We start from the raw sequence: 19,233 nt of genomic DNA, 5'->3' as shown, positions 1-19,233 counted from the left end.
TGAGTAACTTCAGTAGTTTGAACCATATTGCATTGTCTTTTTCTCATGTCTTTTCTGTTATTTACATATTTTTCATCTTCTTAAAAGCTTGGATTTGTGCCTGTCCTTCAGAATCCATTGGTCACAGCCTCTTTCTGATGTTGGAGGTGGGTATATACACAACGGAGGGGTTTCTTTGGTGCCCATCTGAGTGGGCTGTGCTTTCTTTGACAGGGAGGCATCTCCATGCAGCACCCCCCTTCAGATCTTCAGGACAAATCTGAAACGTGCCTGTGTTTTCCATTTATTCAGCTCTTGATTCGTGCAGTGTATGTTGGTCACCCTGTGTGTGCTGTTTATTGCACGGTGCTGGATAATCTCCGAAGGCAGGAAAAAAGTAAGGCAATTGCTGTCCTTGAAGGGTGTGGAGTCTGCTAGAGCAGCTCATACAGACCTGTGCAAGCAAAGGCACTTGAAGGCACCAGGACACAGGGACAAAGGCAGGACTGAGTCAAATGTTGGGAGCTCAGAGTGTGCACTACGAGTTTGTGGCGAGGCACAGGAGGGGCGGTGATGCTCGACATGGGCCTTAACGACAGTGATGTTCGCAGGAGTAGATGCAGAACACGCGTTTGGGGAAGAGAACAGTGAGAAGATAGGAGGCCCCAGCCATGCCCATACCTTGGTGAGTTGTCTGTTCTATAAACCAAAAAGGGACTGAGGGAAGGCTCAGTCTATCCGAGTGTTATTTAGCCAAGGTTGAGGATGCGCCTAGGAAAATCACAAGCCACAGGAGCATCTGCAACCTCTGCATTTTTCCAAAGAGGGTTTTGTCCACTTGGGTATTTAAAGGGGAAAGAACTATGAGGAGGAGGAACAAATGGATGGAGAGCAGGCAGTGAGGTTGATGCTTCCACTCTTGTGAGGCTCTGATTAGCCTCAGTAATTCTCTGTTTTACATGTGAAAAGGGGGAACAGAGGAACAAATGGATTCTGCATTGCCTCATGCTCAGTAAATCTACAAAATGAACACACGTGAAAGGAGGGAGTCAAGAAAACGAGACTGTGACACGGGGTTATGAAGTTACAGCTTCTGTCAGTGAACAGCAGGAAAATAGTTTTTGTGTTTCTTTGTGTTTTTGAGATGGAATGTGGCTCTTTTGCCCAGGTTAGAGTGAAATGGCATGATCTCAGCTCACAGCAACCTCCATTTCCCAGATTCAAGCAATTATCCTGCCTCAGCCTCCCGAGTGGTGGGGATTACAGGTGCCTACCACCACGCCTGGCTAATTTTGTATTTCTAATAGAGATGGGGTTTCACCATGTTGGTCAGGCTGGTCTCGAACTCCTGATCTCAAGTGATCTGCCCGTCTCGGCCTCCTAAAGTGCTAGAATTACAAGCATGAGCCACTGCGCCTGGCTAGGAGAACAGTCTTGGTGACTCAGTTCTCAAGCTTAATTTTCACTTTTTCATGGTGAGTTTGGGGTCCTGAGATGATATTTTTGTTTCACAATCGTAACCATCTACTCCCGGCTGGTCACTTGAGGGGGAAGCAGGAGAGAGGATAAAGTAGCATGCCTGCCTGGGAACCACTGTAGTCTGCATTTGGGGGCTGTAGCCTCATGGCCATGGTGTGGACCTTCCCCAGCCACACCATCACACTACATAGGGCACATCAGTGATTAGAGTTGAAATGTTCCATTGTGTTTGAATGGCTCTGCTGCCTTTTAATGCACTGTTGAGCAAGGGGCACTCTAGTCTAGTAATGGAGTCCCTGCCCAATGAGCACTGTTTCAAAATGAGGATATGGTGCATTGATAAGGGGCTGACTACTTGTAGAACCCAATTCCTCTTCATCTTGTCATATCCTGTTTCGGAGCCCACATGGCCGGTACTGATAAGTTTCAGATGAGGAGGCTGCCCCACTTCTAGACCCAGGAGGTTTGGCAAAGACAGGAAGTTGTCTTGATTGTTTTCATAGTTTTTCCAGCTCAGTCCTCTTTCTTGGCAGAGGGCGCTTGGTGATTATCAGAGGCTCTTCCTGATGGCAAGAGAGGACATGGAGGGGTTCTTTCAGATCACTGGCTTATTGGAAAAAAGCCTTGGGTTGAGGAATCCGGAAGGAAAGTGGTACCATGATTCATCATCAGACGGACCCCTAGCTGAGCATAATGACCTGGCAGCCACCCTGGGAAGCACGGATGGATGACAGAGTTAGCGCTCTGGGCCCTCTCCAGTGTCTGTGACTGCCTGATGGTGATTCTCAAGCCAGCAGTGACTCTGTCCCCGCCCTGCCTTCTGTGCACACTCATGTTCAGCTCTCTCATCAGAGCCTGGTAAGTGGTCAGGGCTTCAGAGCAGCTCTAACGTGGACCCATACTGCTAGGCCAGCAATGTTGCCTTCTGGCCAGTGTTGATCAGGGTGGATAAAAGTCCCAAGCAAAGCTAGATCAGGGCAGATCTCCCTGCGTGGGGCAGGGAGAACAGGCGAGCAGAGGTGTCTGGTGCTGTGTGTGCGTGTGTGCCGGCACCTGTATGGTCCACATGGAAACAGTGCGTGGACAGAGCTGGGTACCACTTCCCAGGGCTTTCTGTGCAGCCTGTGGACACACAAAGTGAATTTGAAATGCATATTCAGATTGGGTATCGCCATGGATATAACATGCATTGTCTTACCCTTGTAGGAAGGTTGCACGAAGAGAAAGGAAACAAATTGCCTTTTGCATTAGGCTATATAAAGCATTCCCCAGCATCCATTTGCCTGAATTTTCTTTCTCTAGAAGCAACACATCATGGAAGCATAGGGATTTATGTTTTAAGACTTACAAAAAAAAGTTCTTCCAAATGAAGGTCATGTCAAATACTAGGTACCATGAGTTCTTCCCACCCCTTTTCCCATGACTTTGACAGGAAGCCCATCCTGTACCCAGTCTTCTGTTGCAGCAGAGGAGGGAACAGCATTTATTAGCAACAGCTCAAGCCAGGGTTAGGGGATTCATGCACAGAATAAACTAGATTAACGTGCATTGTGTAAGCATGCACACCACCTAATTACCACTCTCTCCTCTAAATTTGTAGCACTATCTCTACCGTTCACTCGGCAATTAATCAGTCACCCGTAGACTCATCATTTCTTTGATGCTGTTACCTCAGTTTCTAACGCTCTCTTGTATTATTTAATTACTCAACATGATTTAACTTTTGTAAATACTTGACCGATCTATACAAATGGACTGTAACCTGTTCAAGGGGGAGATTCTTGATGTCGCAGCTCATTTAATGCAGCCTATTAAGAACCTATATTCTTCTTCCCTTGGCAAAAGCACTTGCTATTGTTCAGGTATTTTTATAGTTGAACTCCCATATAGTAGATCCTGGAAACCCTCACGGAGAAGGTACCTGAATTATGAGTCAGGTACAACCTGAGTGAGGAAGGACTTGCTCATACATTGTGTTTGTACTCTGAAAGTTAGAAGATATCTCCGTATAATGGGGAGGAGGAGGTCCCAAAGATGAAAACCTGGAAACAACGAAGAAGGAGACTGACTACTGGCTGTATATATTAAATACACAGAAAATTAAAGCAAGGTGGACTCCAGGATGAGATGCCTTTAGATGAACAGGTAAAAATCCAGGCATCTCCCATGGGTAAAACTTTCCTGGAAACTGACCAAACCAGGAAGGGAGAAATGGGTTGTCCTGACTTACAGGACCTGGGGCTGCAGACACCTCTAAGAGACATGAAGGTGCTTGCAGTGACCTCACACCATCTGAATGTCTTTGGAGACGGGAGGATAGCGCTGTCCTTGACTAGTGCCATACCTAATACTGAAAAGGTTTTGGAGCATAACTTCAATGCAACACATGGAAAATGTGCACTGGGGGCACCTACCCAGATAAAAGACTCAAGCTAAAGTTCTGAAAGAGGAGAATCGCTGCAAATGTGGAGTGGTGCTGAAGTGAATGCGGGATCATAGGAAAAGACAGTCTTGGCCAGGTGTGGTGTCTCATGCCTGTAATCCTAGCACTTGGGGAGGCTGAGGCAAGAGGACTGCATGAAGCCAAGAGTTGGGCAACAAAATGAGACTCTGTCTCTATAAAAAAAAATTTAAGAATTAGCTGGGCATGGTGGCCTGCACCTGTAGTCCCAGCTACTTGGGAGGCTGAGAGAGGAGGATTGCTTGAGCCCAGGAGTTTGAGGCTATAGTGAGCTATGATCATGCCACTGCACTCCAGCCTGGGTGACAGAGCAAGTTCCTGTCTCTAAAACAAAAAGTGTATTACATACAAGTATATATAATGTACATATGCAAAGTAAATTGTTTTAACCAAAGAAGAATAGCATCTTAGCCTGTAATAGGGTATTTGAGCTCTATAACCACTGGATTTTGTACCTGGAAACAGAGACGAAAGGGGTAGAGTGACTTGTCTCAAATCCATCAGAGACACAGCTAGGTTTAGAATCATTCGTACATTCATGCAGTCATTCTAAAACATCTGTTGAACACCTAGGAGGGACCCAGGCATGGTTTTAGCCCTGGATCCAGGTTTCCAGACTCCTAGACCAGTGCTCTACCCATCATAAGGCCTCCTACCTTGATCTAAATCTGAAAGGCATGTTTGGCATCAAACTCCAACATGGGCCCACTGATCCCTAAGATAAAAAACCAAGCTCACTCCAAGATCCAAAAGAAGAAGATGAGTCAAGGAGGGAGTGGCAGAACCAGTTTTACTGATTCAATTCCAGATACAAACACAACTTAGCATTTTAAAAGTTTATGACTCTATATTTGTGTGGCCTTTACCCAAGATAGGTACTTGAAATGCAAACTTTACAAATTAGAAATGAGTTTCTGTATCTTTTGGAAAGAAAGAGTAGAGAGAAGTTGGGGCATGGGGATAGGCCAGGTAGCTGGCACGACGGGGAGTGTGAGAGGAGAGGAAGCCATTAGGAAAAGAAGGATATTGTTGACAGAAAAAGGGATTTGCTAGGCTGAAAGAGGACTGAAGGTGGTTCTCTAGTATTTTCTGGTAGAAGACAACACCTGTCCCACTGGGCATGGAATGAATTCATGGAATGTTAGCTCAAGACGTGCCCCGTTTCAGAAGGTTCTGCTGTCCCTGGGAAAGAACGAATGCAAGAAACATCCTAGCTTCACGGCCTGGGGCCTGGGAATCCTTGCCCATGCTAATCACAGCAATAGCTGAAGCATACAGAGTGCTGTATCCTCTTGGCACTGTTTATCTCACTAATAACCCTGTGGGATAGTGAGGGAAGATATTACTACACCTATTTGGCAGATGAGGCAACTGAGGTTCAGGAAGATTCATGGGCTGGCCTAGATCACAGAGCTGCCTACAGGAGAGCCAGGCCTGAGACTGTCCTCTTCTACTAACTGCAAGTTGGTCATTTTTCCTGCCATGCTGTGCTGCTTTACCTGAGGATGGGGAAGGAGTCCAGGTTTAAATCTCTTTGGGGGAAAGAGTCACATCAAGAACATGTTGCCTGGCTCCTGGATTTGAATGCAGATGAAAAGATGCTAAGTGGGGCCACTGCAATGTGATCTTATTTCCTTGGCTCAGTGGCTTCATTCGGTTGGCTCAGGATGCACAAAGATTTTCCTGGATTGTGTTTCTAGTCTTCCCTGGTTCAAGTTTTCTCCATGACAAAGAATAGTCATTAGCGATGACAGTGCTGTTTTCAGTATGGGGAAGCTGCCAGAGAAACAAGAAATTGGTGTTAAAACTCCACTCGGTGTTCTTGGTACCTTGATCCCAGTGAGTATCCAGTGAGTCTGGGCCGTTCACTAACTGCTTGGGGAGTCCCAGTGCCCTCAGGTTACAAAAGAAATGGGTCAAGAGGTGGATGGGCCCTGATCACATATTTTCTCTGGGGATGCTGCCAACATGTGGGCATGTGAGTGATAGTACCTGGTCTTGCCTTTCAGAGCTGCCAACTTCAGGAACTTTACCTTCATCCAGCTGAATGGAGAATTCTCTCGGGGAAAGGGACTTGATGTTGGAGCCCGCTTCTGGAAGGGAAGCAACGTCCTTCTCTTTTTCTGTGATGTTGACATCTACTTCACGTCTGAATTCCTCAATACGTGTAGGCTGAATACACAGCCAGGTATGGATCCTCTCTCTGTCACACTCAGGTGGCACCCAGCCCTCTCGGGGCCATGTGTCGTCACTTCGTGGGTCAGTCACTCTGATGTCCTGCTTCTGAATTAGTCTGTTCTACCCCAATAGCAAAGAAAAGGAAAACCATCTGTATCGGTCCGTTCTCACGCTGCTAATAAAGACACACCCAAGACTCGGTAATTCATAAAGGAAAGAGGTTTAATGGACTCATAGTTCTACATGGCTGGGGAGTTCTCACAATCATGGCGGAAGGTGAAGAAGGAGCAAAGGGAAGTCTGTCATGGCGGCAGGCAAGAGAGCGTGTGCTGGGGAACTCCCATGTATAAAACCATCAAATCTCTTGAGACTTATTTACTATCATGAGAATAGCATGGGAAAATCCACCCCCATCATTCAGTTACCTCCCACCAGGTCCCTCCCAGGACATCTGGGGATTATGGGAGCCACAATTCAAGATGAGATTTGGGTGGGGACGCAGCCAAACCATGTCACCATCTGGTTTGAGTTCTCCTCTGAGGCCACATCATAGGACTGTCAGCCACCGTAATTCTGGGACTGTTCCCAAGTTAATGTCCATAACCCCTCTTCCATCTGCAACTGGGAGGTCAGCTTTCATGAACGTTTCCAGGAGAAAGTGAGGTGGGGAGGACATGGACCTGGAAAACTGCCCAACCCTAAAGGGAAAGGAGTACCTGAGGGCGGTTACCTAGGGTGGAAGAGCTATTCGCACAAAGAACCCACAGTACTAACAACTTTCACAGACTCCACTCATAGGCAAGGCTGCTACTGAGCTGATGAACACTGGCATGGCCATGCAAGTTGCTAAAATACAGAACTACTTCTGTGTAAATTGATAAAGAGCTACCACCCTGGACACTCTAACTCTAGTCCAACTGCCCAAAGTCACCCTGACCCAAAGTCAGCCGTTTAAGATGACCCCATGAGCCAGCAAGTAAAGGCTTAATGTTTGGTGGGGTGGGGGGCACCGGGACTCTCTTTCACACCCGCTCCCAAGGCATGATGCCCAGTGCCTGGTCATGGACTGTCAGTATTTCAAATATCATTCCTGTGCTGGGAGATCGGACATATTTGCAGATCTGACTGTCTGGTCTGCTTGGTGCTGCACTTCTAAAACCCATGTTAGAACTGAGTGAAGGGAAAAGGAAAAGTGGGTGCAGGCCAGGCGCAGTGGCTCATGCATGTAATCCCAGCACTTTGGGAGACCGAGGCGGGTGGATCATTTGAGATCAGGAATTTGAGACCAGCCTGACCAACATGGTGAAACCCCATCTCTACTAAAATAAAAAAAAATTAGCCAGGTGTGGTGGTGGGTGCCTGTAATCTCAGCTACTCAAGAGGCTGAGGCAGGAGAATCACTTGAACCCAGGAGGCAGAGGTTGCAGTGAGCCAAGATTGCAGCACTGTATTGTAGCCTGGGTGACAAGAGTGAGACTGCCTCTCTAAAAAAAAAAAAAAAAAAAAAATGTGGGTGCAAATATCTGGGGGGTTTCCGAGGGCCAAATGTCAAGGAACAAACCTACTACTTGGATCTGTCACTTTAAGTGAATGTTTGTTTTCTGGTTTGCAGGGAAGAAGGTATTTTATCCAGTTCTTTTCAGTCAGTACAATCCTGGCATAATATACGGCCACCATGATGCAGTCCCTCCCTTAGAACAGCAGCTGGTGAGTAATTACCCTGCAGATACCTCTGTGTGGCTCTGTTTAGTGTCTGTCATTACCAGGGGCACCTGACCATGAGCAAAGGTGAGTGGAAATCTGTGCAATGATTCCCTTAGTAATTTTTAAGTTTGGCAGATGTGCTGGCCTCTGCTCCTGGCGCCTCGTTGATTAAAAGTGCTTGCAATATTTAAAGCGGAAAATAAATGGAAGCGGTACTTTACAGAAAGGTAATTTCACACCTTCATAGTTTCCATCAATGGTTTTTGGAAACTAGTATTGTTGCATTATGGATGCAGTACAGTTTCTCTTGATTTTTGCAAAATCCTACAGGGTAACAAAGGTGAGATTTATGTTCCCATTTGACAGAAATCAGAAAGGGGTGGCTCACCCCAGAGAGGGTCAGAGCAATTCCCTGGACCTTGCAGGCAAATAAGGTCTTTGTGAATTTGAAGTGGAAATTCCCGGTGCCCTTCCCGTTGGTGCCACCGTTCCCACACATCACGGTGCCTGGGTGGACGTTGGCATTAAAAGTATCACTGGCAAGGTGGCTCTCAAAGGAATATTGGAAGGACTTCTCCGCTAAGATCCTGGCTGCACAGGTGATGGATAGTGGATGCACAAGGCCCCCAAGGGTCCCTGTAGGCTGAGATGTCTCTGTAATCACAGGCAGTTAGTCCACTTTGCAGAGAAGCAGTGCAGGCAGCAGGAGGAAAGGCAAGCCGGAAGAGGATCTCTGTGTTGTGTGGGCATGGCCCCCATGGATGGAATTTCCCGGTGCTGTTGGCAGCATTGGCAGAGAGGGAAATGACGCTTCTCCCACTTCAGGCTGGGCTGTGATCTTTTCCTGCAGGGAGATGAGCCAGGTTTGTCTGAAGCTGTGTTCTAGCTCAGGCGGTATCTCATGGTGGCCTTCCCATCTGAGGGACGTCTGTTATTCCTTGCTGTGGGCAGCTCTGCCTCTTGCTAAGGCAAATCCATGCTTCTTCCCATTGAGGACCCCTTAGGATGAAGGAAGGATATCTGCTGTGGGAACCTGAAGACGCGATGGCACCAGGCCTCTGATGCTTCCGTGCAATGGGAGGGTAAACTGATTTCCATCCAAAATGCATGTTCTGTGAAATTCTTTGAGGATTGACTTTGTGTGTAAGCTTCCAGAAATAGCAAAACCTGTTCTTCCCAGCCCCATCCTCTGCCTTTCATCCTCTACCCCCCAGTGCCAACCTCTGGCAGCTGATAATATATTTTCCAGAAAGTTTCAACTTTGGGGCCCTCAGATTGGACAACGTTCATGTCTTATATCCTAGCATGGCTTCATTTTGGGCTGCACCAGGTTTACTAATAATACAGTTCCCTTTTCCCCTAGTGGAACTGTAGTACCACAGATATACTGTGTATCTGTTTTTGTACTGTGTCTGTATCTGTACTTTATACATAAAAACAGTAAGAGTTTTTCACATCTTAAGAATCAATTTTCAGCCGAGTTTGGTGGCTCATGCCTTTATTCCCAGCACTTTGGGAGGCCAAGATGGGCAGATCACTTGAGGCCAGGAGTTTGAGACCAGCCTGGCCAATGTGTCAAAATCCATCTCCACTAAAAAATAAAAAATTAGGTGGGCATTGTGGCACACACCTGTAGTCCTAGCTACTAGGCAGGCTGAAAATCGCTTGAGCCTGGGAGGCAGAGGCTGTAGTGAGCTGAGATCGCACCACTGCACTCCATGCTGGGTGAAGGAGTGAGACCCTGTCTCAAAGAAAATAGTCAGTTTTCATCTATAGTCATGTGTTACTTAACAATGGAGACATGTCGTGAGAGATGTATCGTCAATAATTCCATCATTGTTCAGACATCATACAGCGCACTTATGCAAACCTACATAGCATAGCCAACTACACACCTAGGCTGTATGGTACAGGCTATTGCTCCTAGGTTACAAACCTGTACAGCATGTGACTGTCCTGAATACTACAGGCAATTGAAGCACAGTGATATTCTGTATCTAAACGTAGAAAAGGCACAGGAAAAATATGGTGTAAAAGATTTTAAAAATGGTTGCCATGAATGGAGCTTGTAATACAGGACTAGAATTTGCTCTGGATGAGTCAGTGAGTGGATGGTGATTGAATGTGAAGGCCTGCGACATTACTGTCCACTGCTATGGACTTTATAACCACTGTAGACTTAGGTGACACTATGTTTTAAGTTTTCCTTGGCCGGGTGTGGTGGCTCACACCTGTAGTCCCAGCACTTTGGGAGGCTGAAGCGGGTGAATCACGAGGTCAGGAGTTCGAGACCAGCCTGGCCAACATGGTGAAATCCCGTTTCTACTAAAAATACAAAAATTAGCTGGGCATGGTGGTGTGCACCTGTAATTCCAAATACTCCACAGGCTGAGGCAGGAGAACTGCTTAAACCCGGGAGGCAGAGGTTGCAGTCAGCCAAGATCATGCCACTGCACTCCAGCCTGGGCAACAGAGCAAGACTCTGTCTCAGGAAGAAAAAAAAAAAAAGCAAGTTTTCCTTTCTTTAATAATAAGTTAACCTTGGCTTCCTAGATGATCAGCATCTTACATGCAGCCTGTTGTTGACAGAAATGTCGTTATGCATCACACAAGTTACACTTACAAGAACATGTTTTTAAATCTTTTACACCATATTTTTCTTGTACTTTTTCTATGTTCACGTACACAAATACCATTGTGTTACAATTGCCTATGCTTACAGTCGATGGTTAAGAAGCACATATCATCCTCATTGAGACAGAAACTTCTTGTTTCCTTTCCCAGAGTTCTAAGCTTCTCATTGGATTGGAAGGGAAACAGGATACAGGATTTATTTTCTTTCAGCCAATCAAAGTTAAAATTCCTTTGGTTTTAAGTAATGTGTTGTTTTGCATTTGACATAGAATGTGATTCATATTTCCACTTCAAACTCATAAAGACCTTATTTGCTTGCAAGGAATTGTTTTCGTTTTACAATCCAATGGTTTTTTTCCTTGTTTTATTATTCCTGCAGAGGAGGAGTTGCGAAGGGAATTAGAGGCACAGCACAGTTAGGCAAGTTTCTCACCTCCTCAGAATTAGTGGTCAAAGCAGAAACCACTCAGATTCCCCGTGTCCATTGCCAGAGGCTGTGAATTATCCTGCAGCCTCTGACATTTACTTCCAAATGCAATTTTGACCACAGAGGTCTGATATTTTAGAGTTCAGTATTTATGACTGTTTAGTTTGGTGACACAGCAGTTCTTCTCTTTGAGATGGAGGACTGCCTCTTCCCAAAAGAAGAGTAGGATTATGTTTTTTACTGGACAAACTAGTTCTTGAGCACTCACTGCCTACAGAGGACTGGCCTAGGTGCCAGTGGGGAAGTCAGAAGAAATGAAACACTTTCATGTACTTGGAAGTAATTTGTGAGAGTGTTTCGCTCACTTTCTTCTTTTTATAGAGGTGGACTGGCTTGTTCAGGATTGCACAGCTTGCTAGTGACAGAGCTCAGGGCAAAAATTGGGGTTTCCTTCTATCAGTACAGAGGAAAAAGATTTGCTTAGGATCTACATGAGAACTGATGTATGAAGGAAAAATCTTGACAAAAATTCCAAAGGAGAACATAAAACTGTAGAAATAGAATGGGCCAGGCGTGGTGGATCACGCCTGTAATTCCTACCCTTTGGGAGGCCGAGGCGGGCGGATCACGAGGTCACGAGATCGAGACCATCCTGGCTAACACAGCGAAACCCCATCTCTACTACAAAAAGTTAGCCGGGCGTGGTGGTGGGTGCCTGTAGTCCCAGCTACTCGGGAAGCTGAGGCAGGAGAATGGAGTACATCCGGGAGGTGGAGCTTGCAGTGAACTGAGATCGTGCTACTGCACTCCAGCCTGGGTGACAGAGCAAGTCTCCGTTTAAAAAAAAAAAAAGATACTTTAAGTTGTAGGTACATGTGCTTTCATGTCTGAGTGGTGGCTAGACCAATATGTTCTCTTCATGAAATACATTGTTCCATGCACCTATGGTTCACATACTGTTCAATTTTTTAAAATAATTCATTATAAAAATTGAAAAAAATAAAAAGAAAGAAAGTACTAGAATGGAGATGGATTATGTAGGTGGCGAGAAGGTGTAAAATTAAAAGTAATGGTTGGAGATGGATGAATTAGTAATGACTTTCTACTGAGGGTATGTTTTGACTCAGTCTTGGAAGAGATTCTATCTATATATTAATTACTACATCCTTGATAGCCTTATTGGAATACATCAGTATCAAAGGTGAAGGGAGAACAGAGATATAGAATGCTGCTCTAATGAAAGTTACTTTTGCAAACAAAAGACAATCTTTACTAGCAGCCTTTGAAATACGATCACATTAGTCACTGTATGTTATTCCTTCTCGTGACTGTTGCCACTGTCATTTGATAGTGTTTTGCCTTCAGACAAAAGCAAGAAACCACATTTTTGATTGTGTGTGTGTGTGTGTGTGCGCGTTTCGACTACTGTTTTTTTCCCTGTATCAACCATTAGCAATACATATTAAGTGAAACTATGAGATTTTATACTAATATTTAACTTTTTTAGTTTAAACCATGAGATAAGACTTGCTGGTGCTTTAATGTAGAAATAATTTGCTGAGAAAGGAATAACTATAATTTAAACAAACATTAACTTTAGATGTTTCACATTCCTGGTTCAAGCTTTCCCAGTTCCTGTTTAGGTCACCACAGGAGCCTCCTACCACTCCTATCTTTAGCCTCCTTCCCTTCCCTAGACTCCAGTTTTTTGTTCGCCTTCTGCCAGAGATAGGCTTCTGAATCAGATTCATTCAGTTTTTAGAAATCTTTTTTGGCACAGAGCCAGAGATGTGCTGGTAAATATTTAATAACCTGCTCTCTGAAAAGGGGGTTGGGGGGAAAGACCTGATTTATAGCATTTGCCAATTTCCATGGTGTAAATACTCCCACCATGGCTTATTTCGGGCTACCAGCATGACGTCACTGAACACGGGGTTGGGAAGAGATCTGCGCAATCCTTGTGAGCTGGTGCAAGTTTGCTCCAGCTCAGCGCTGCAAGCCCTGAGTCCTTGTTGGGATTCGTTGTCCTCTACAGACCGACTCTTAAATGGACGCAGAGAAAATATCTGTAAACCCCAGAACCTGGCACGTGGTACCAGCTCCACAGTCACTCAACCGGTCCTGTTGCCAGGTGAGCACACCTGCTCAGTCTCCCTGGCTGTCACTGCTCCTCAAGGCCACCTCCTTACCATTTCTAATGCCCATGGCATCCGATGCGCACATCTCGGTCTGCCATGCAGTCTTACCCATCAGTTAAATCTGATGACTTTGTGATACTACTCAGTGTGCGCAAAGTGTGCTGGCTTCTGTCTTTCCCCTCCCTCTGGTCACACCCTCGACCTCTCTACCTCCTTTCGGAAAGTATTGTACCATTGCAGTTCAGTTGAAACCTTTATGTAAATTTCCGAATGAGCATGGCACATCCTGTGCATCCTTGCATTCTGTTTTTATTTATTCAAGAAACATACACCCCCCCGAATACCAAAATTAGTATGAACAGAGGCCATTTATGGAGCCTTTCCAGAATCCAGCCCCTTGCCCACATTATCTCATGTAATACTCAATAGGGGGAAGAGGTGCTGATATTCTCATTTCACAGATGAGGAATTGAGGGCCAGATGCCCGCAGCGGCTAAGTGGCAGGGGTGGGAACATGAGTGCCACGCCATGTGACTGCACCTGGGCTGAGGATGCTGGGCAACAGGGGACACATCCTTTGCCCTCAAAGCGCTTCAGGGGGGCAACAAGGGCATCTAGTTTTAGATGATAGGCGCCTGGAAATGGCAGAACCTGGTTGACTCCTTGTCCAGTATGATTCCCTTAGAAGACACAATGTGTTTTCTATGCAGACCCCTAGAAAAGACTTACAGCAAATTGTGAATAAGTGCAAATACATCTGGGAGGAGATGGCTTTTGAGTCTGTTCTTAAATGAGTCTTTTAAAGCTGTGGCTCTAGGGTACCTTATTTCTCAAGACATGGAACTGTCCCTGGAGTCTTAGAATTGTTCTGAGCGTGGCAGCATTGGCTGAGTGATCTCGGGCAAGTCATTCTGCCTTCATACCAAGAGGCCACAAGAAGAAGGCATGCAGCCCTCCTGGCACCCTCTGCAGCATGATCACTGCGTCCTCAGGGTCCAGATGATAAGGAATGGACAGCCCGGGCAGGGTTGGACAGCTCGCTAGTGGCAGAGCTCAGGGCAAAATCGGGATTTCCTTCTATCAGTACCGAGGACACCAGCCTGGACACCGACATCGCCATAGCTCAGGGAGTCTGCTCCTCCCAGGCCAGAAACCGCTATGTAATTGACATGGCCCGGTGCAAGATGAAAATGTGAGCCCCTGTTCAAAAAGTATTACGAATTTCACGACAGTGACAGCAGGCCTTGGGGCTTTCCATGTATGGGTGCCCTGTGCAACTGCATGGGTTGCTTTCCTGTAAGCCGGCCCTGCTGACGGGCATTGCTGTGAATGCAAGGTAGGCCAGGCACAGCCTCCATGCCGGGGAGACTCTCTGATTGAGAGGAGGCGCTCTGCCTGAGTAGTTGCTATTTATTTTGTTTTAGGGTCCAGATTGCTTCATGGGCAGGTGGCCAAGTTAGCACCATTAAACCAGACAGGCACTGACTGCGGCCCCAGCTCACATGCAGCTGCAGGGCGGCTGCCTTCCCACATCTTTGGGGAGAGATGCTGATTTGTGCTTTGTTGTTTGGTCCTAATAGAAAATAATCATCCCTGTCACGTGAATCACCCACAGAGCTGTGGCTCTGGAAACTTCCTGTGAGAGAGCAGGGCTGACAACTGTCCTTTTGTAGTGTATTCATGCCCTGCAGTGCTCTGCTGGGATCTCAGGTGGGGAGGGAGCGGGTGCTGCAGAGAGAGTTGAGAGGAGTCCAGCTATCAGAGGACATTTTAGAAAATGAGGATAGCAGGCTGGGTGCAGTGGCTCATGCCTGTAATCGTAGCACTTTAAGAGGCTGAGGCAGGTGGATCACCTGAGGTCAGGAGTTCGAGACCAGCCTGGCCAACATGGCAAAACCCCTTCTTTACTAAAAATATAAAAAATGTAGCCAGGCATGGTGGTGCGTGCCTGTAATCCCAGCTACTCGGGAGGCTGAGACATGAGAATTGCTTGAACCCAGTAGGCAGAGGTTGCAGTGAGCCAAGGTCGCACCACTGCACTCCAGCCTGGGCAACAGAGCAAGACTCCATCTCAAAAAGTAAATAAATATATAAATAAATGAGGATAGCACTTGAAAACAAATCAGTGAAATCCAGAACAGGAGGAAGAGATGTTTTTTCTTTTAAAGTCTCCTCTTTATCTTAGGGTTCCTTCCTCCTCTGTTGTAGCCGACATCATCGGTGCATCACTTGTCAATGCTCGAACAGAATGGTGGAGCTTCTCACAACTTGCAGCAAGGTTTCTAAGAAGTCACACGCTCCGCCTTAGACCCCAGGGAGGTGAAAACATTTTTGTCTCTTGGTCCAGAGCCACAGAATTCTGAGAGGTTCTCACCATTGCATTTCCCAGGCCTCTGCTGGGCCACTTGCTGGCGAGCATCTTGCAGCGTGTCTGTTTCCACTGGCTTGGAACCGTCTCTGCCCTAGGACTGCTCTTGGTTCATTCATTGAGGAAGTATTTACTGAGGACTTGCTGTGTGCTGGACATTGTTCTGGGTGCTGAAGATGTAACCGTGAACAAGAACAAGTCCTGAGCTTACATTCACCAGGGCTGGTGACTGAAGTAGTCGGCAAACAGAGAAGCAGATGCATCAACAGGATAATTTCAGAAGCCAGAATTGTTACAGAGAAAATAAACCAGGGTGACAGTGCAGCAAGTGGCATTAGGGTAGCAGGTGCATAACACGGGCCAGGAGGGTCAGGACGACCACTCTGACTAGTGACATTGGAGCACAGCTTAGTGGTGAGTGGGGAGAGGGTGACCCAAGCAGGAGAGACTGCAAGTATCTGGCCTTGGAGACCTGTGAGCATGGAGAATCCAGGGGCGGGGGTGGGGTGGGGAAATGGGCCTTATATAGGGCAGAAGGATAAGAAGAAATGAGATGGCTGAGGATTAGGGAACCTCACGTGCAGGGCTTCATGTGGGAACATGATGTAATCGGATGTGCACTGGAGGGCACACACTCCTGCCAGACTGCCATTGAGGGCGTCCTTCCAGTTAGTGGCCCAGCACAGCTGTGGGTGGTGGAACCTCGACGAAGGGAACTCCGTCTTGCCCTGAAATTACATGCTGTGGGCATGACCAAATGGGTTTCCACAAAGGGCTAAATTTCAACAAGCTGTTCAGATAGTGGCTTTCTGTGGCTTGCCAGCTTCCAAACCGACTTTAATAAATGTTTACACAGCTCGCTCCCCGGCTCATAAGCCAGATTGCCTCCATCACGCTGTTCCCATGTGAGGGTCACCCTTCACCTTGTTCAATCTTGAAAGGCCCTACATCAATGCAGCCCAGAGTCCCTGGATGCCTCCGTCTTGTCTTCCTTCCCAAGGCTTGGCCAATTGTCTTTCCTCTTTGGAGCATTCCTTTTTAAATTCCATGTGTACCCCAGCCAAATATTTGAAAATTGGATACTGGCACTTCTCTTTGACTCCATTTTTACCCATAAGCTTAGGGAACTTGTCTAGGTTGCCAGCAGAAGGAATATTAGTCCATTTGCTGCAACAGAAACTGTGTACCTGGTAAGGCAGGGATGGAACAAAGTCCATTTTTTAAAAAATTACTCCTTGGAGACTTCTCCAGACTTTCATGCCTTGCAAAATCTTTCCAGTTGATACTAATGAAATTGTCTTGTCATTTGGGAGATGCCGTATAACGGTCCTGTATTCTGAAGTAGAACTGGAGAATACTTGCTGGGGATAACTTGAACCAACAGAACCTCTCTTGGTCCTTACTTTCCTTGGGCAGTCCTGATGCTTGCAGGAGAGGGTGGCAGCAGGTCCCCATTCCCTGTGGAATGTAAGTGACATCGTAGAAGTGACATCTACCTGTAGATTGTAGTGAAAGTAAGAGTTTCATACATTACAAAATTAAAGAACGTTTAAGATTCATCAGCCCTTCTGCAAGCCATTTATCAAATATAATTAGCCTGTGGTGAAACTTCAGGAAGAGGGAGGATGTGATAAACACTTGGATGTGAAAGCTGAAAGACACCTAAGGGGGGATGAGTGAGCTCAACCCCCACATTTTATAAGGGGGAAAAAAAATAGATTCATGAAGAAGTGAAGGAGCCTGCCTGAAATGAAAAAGCCAGTCAGTGGTCACACCGGGCCAAGACTCTGATACTTCTCCCCCATCATGTACCGTGTTTAATTAGCGATGAACAGAACCAGATGTCCGCAACAAAAGCTATAGAAATCCAGGTGGGGAAGGAGGAACCTGCTGCCGCCCTCTCTGCCTTTCCCCAGAGGACGGGATGTGGGGATGTCCTTTCATCACATCATGGGATCATTTTCATCCCATGTTAACTGCAAGAATGAATTACGTAAAACACCTAAGATCACAAAACTGTTGCCAGAGTTCTCTCAGCTGAATATGTATGTGTGTGTGTATATATGTGTGTGTGTGTATATATATATATTTATGTACACATGCAGTTTTAAAAAGCCTTGCTGTTTCAGCAAATATATTGGAAATTTACTTGCAGAGTAAGAGACTGGGCAGTGCCTGGATGCCCTCTCCACAGCCCTGCAGGCTGGCACCACGGTAGATGCTTTTGGGAGCAGTTTGGTTTTAAAATAGCATGAAGATGAATGGACGGAGTCTGTCTTCAGAGCCTGGACTTCTAGTGCCTTTTCCTCAGCAAGCGAGAGTTAGCAGAGTTGGAGAGCTGGTAACATACCGAAGTGTCTCAGATACTTCTTTTTATTCCCCGAGGGAGTCCTGTGTGTGGACTGTGCCAGGGCAGCTGAATTCCGAGTTGTTCTCTATCCCTTTTCTCAACTTCCTGAGCCCTTTGCTGGCTTGCTGCCCAGGCTTGTGTGAGGGGCCCAAGCCTCCAGTTCTCACTGGCACGGGTGTGGGGCCAGGCACGTAGGTGGCTTTTCCATGGCACTGCTCAAAAACTGGCTCTCCCAGTTTGTTTTTGATTGTGTGTGTGTGTGTGTGTGTGTGTTTTCATACCTATGCCCTAGAAACATTCCAGCCAGAGGTGCCAAAAATCACAAGGCCTTGTTTTGGGACTGGTGTGTGCACTGTGTTCCTGACTGTCTGCAAGGACTCAAATCCATCTGTGTTTGCTGCACCAATTGAGGCTGTTTATCAGTGATGGGATAGGCTCCACACTCTACGATGGCTCACAGGAGTTTTTGAACATTCTATTTTTGTCCACCCTAAACTTCCCCCTCAAATGACAGTGCTTTTCTTGCAGGTCATAAAGAAGGAAACTGGATTTTGGAGAGACTTTGGATTTGGGATGACGTGTCAGTATCGGTCGGACTTCATCAATATAGGTAGGACAAATCTGCATCTCTACTGCCACCCAGAGGCCACTGGCCTGTGCAGACCTTAAAGGAATCAAGTCGGGTTTCCAAGGAGTCTGGTAGGGAAGGTGGTACCATTGCCTTAAAATAAAATAAAAAAATGCTATTCCAGATTAGGTGCAGTGGCTCACACTTACAATCCCAGTGCTTTGGCAGGCTGGAGGAGAGAGGATCACTTGAGGCCAGGAGTTCAAGACCAATGTGGACAACATAACAATTCTCCTAAAGAGAATCACTACAAAAAAAAAAAAAATCAAATGCTGTTCCTCATGTCATAGACTCAGGGCTGGACCAAGACGGGGCTTGGTAGTGGGCAGCATTTTAGCCCCTGTAATCTCCACTAGCACCTCTCAGTCACCCCAAATAAGACACATAATCTGAGATTAAAGGCTGCTTGTTGCATCCAGGCAGCTTTGCAGCAAGTCTTCCACTACCTTCTCCCAGCAGGGTCCTGGCTCCTCTGCCATCTCCTGTAGAACATCCTAAGCCTCCCAGTAAGGGTATGAGGGAAATAGGGGAATTGGGGGAAAACGCATACTCGAAAAGACCCAAATTTCTATCTGCTAACCTTCAAAATTCCAAATGTCACTTTAAGCTGTGACTGAATGTGCAGTTGCTGTCAATACACACACAGACAAACACACACACACACAATTCATATACACAAGTGTCCGCATGCACACACACAATTCATATACACAAATGTCCACATGCACACACAATTCATACACAAATAAGCACATGCACACACACTCATACATGCACATGCACATGCCTGTGGGTTTCTAGACCACAGAGAGGAAAGGCCCTTGGGATCCAGGTGAGGAGACCAAACCTGTCAAAGGCAAAGAGACCCTCCCAGGCCTCACAGCAGG

General features: G+C 46.4%; 1 protein-coding gene across 36 annotated transcripts in view; it reads left to right on the top strand.

The window, feature by feature from the left end:
* The window catches only part of CSGALNACT1 (chondroitin sulfate N-acetylgalactosaminyltransferase 1), a 360,001-nt gene that overhangs the window by 336,055 nt on the left and 4,713 nt on the right, over positions 1-19,233 (top strand). For 34 of the 36 annotated variants that reach the window (XM_045397975.2, XM_074000393.1, XM_045397978.2 and 31 more), the window contains 3 exons: positions 5,929-6,107; positions 7,710-7,804; positions 18,247-18,328. In XM_045397975.2, coding sequence (XP_045253910.2) covers positions 5,929-6,107; positions 7,710-7,804; positions 18,247-18,328 — 356 coding nt within the window. Of the gene's footprint in view, positions 1-1,991; positions 2,317-5,928; positions 6,108-7,709; positions 7,805-17,523; positions 17,702-18,246; positions 18,329-19,233 lie in introns of those variants that run through there. The other 2 variants (XR_012417113.1, XM_074000397.1) reach the window with 2 other exon arrangements.

Source organism: Macaca fascicularis, chromosome 8 (genome assembly GCF_037993035.2).
Source record: "Macaca fascicularis isolate 582-1 chromosome 8, T2T-MFA8v1.1".
In the NCBI taxonomy this organism is placed as follows: Eukaryota; Metazoa; Chordata; class Mammalia; order Primates; family Cercopithecidae; genus Macaca; species Macaca fascicularis.
Note: the sequence above shows the minus strand (reverse complement) of the source record. Positions and strands in the feature narration are given on the sequence as shown.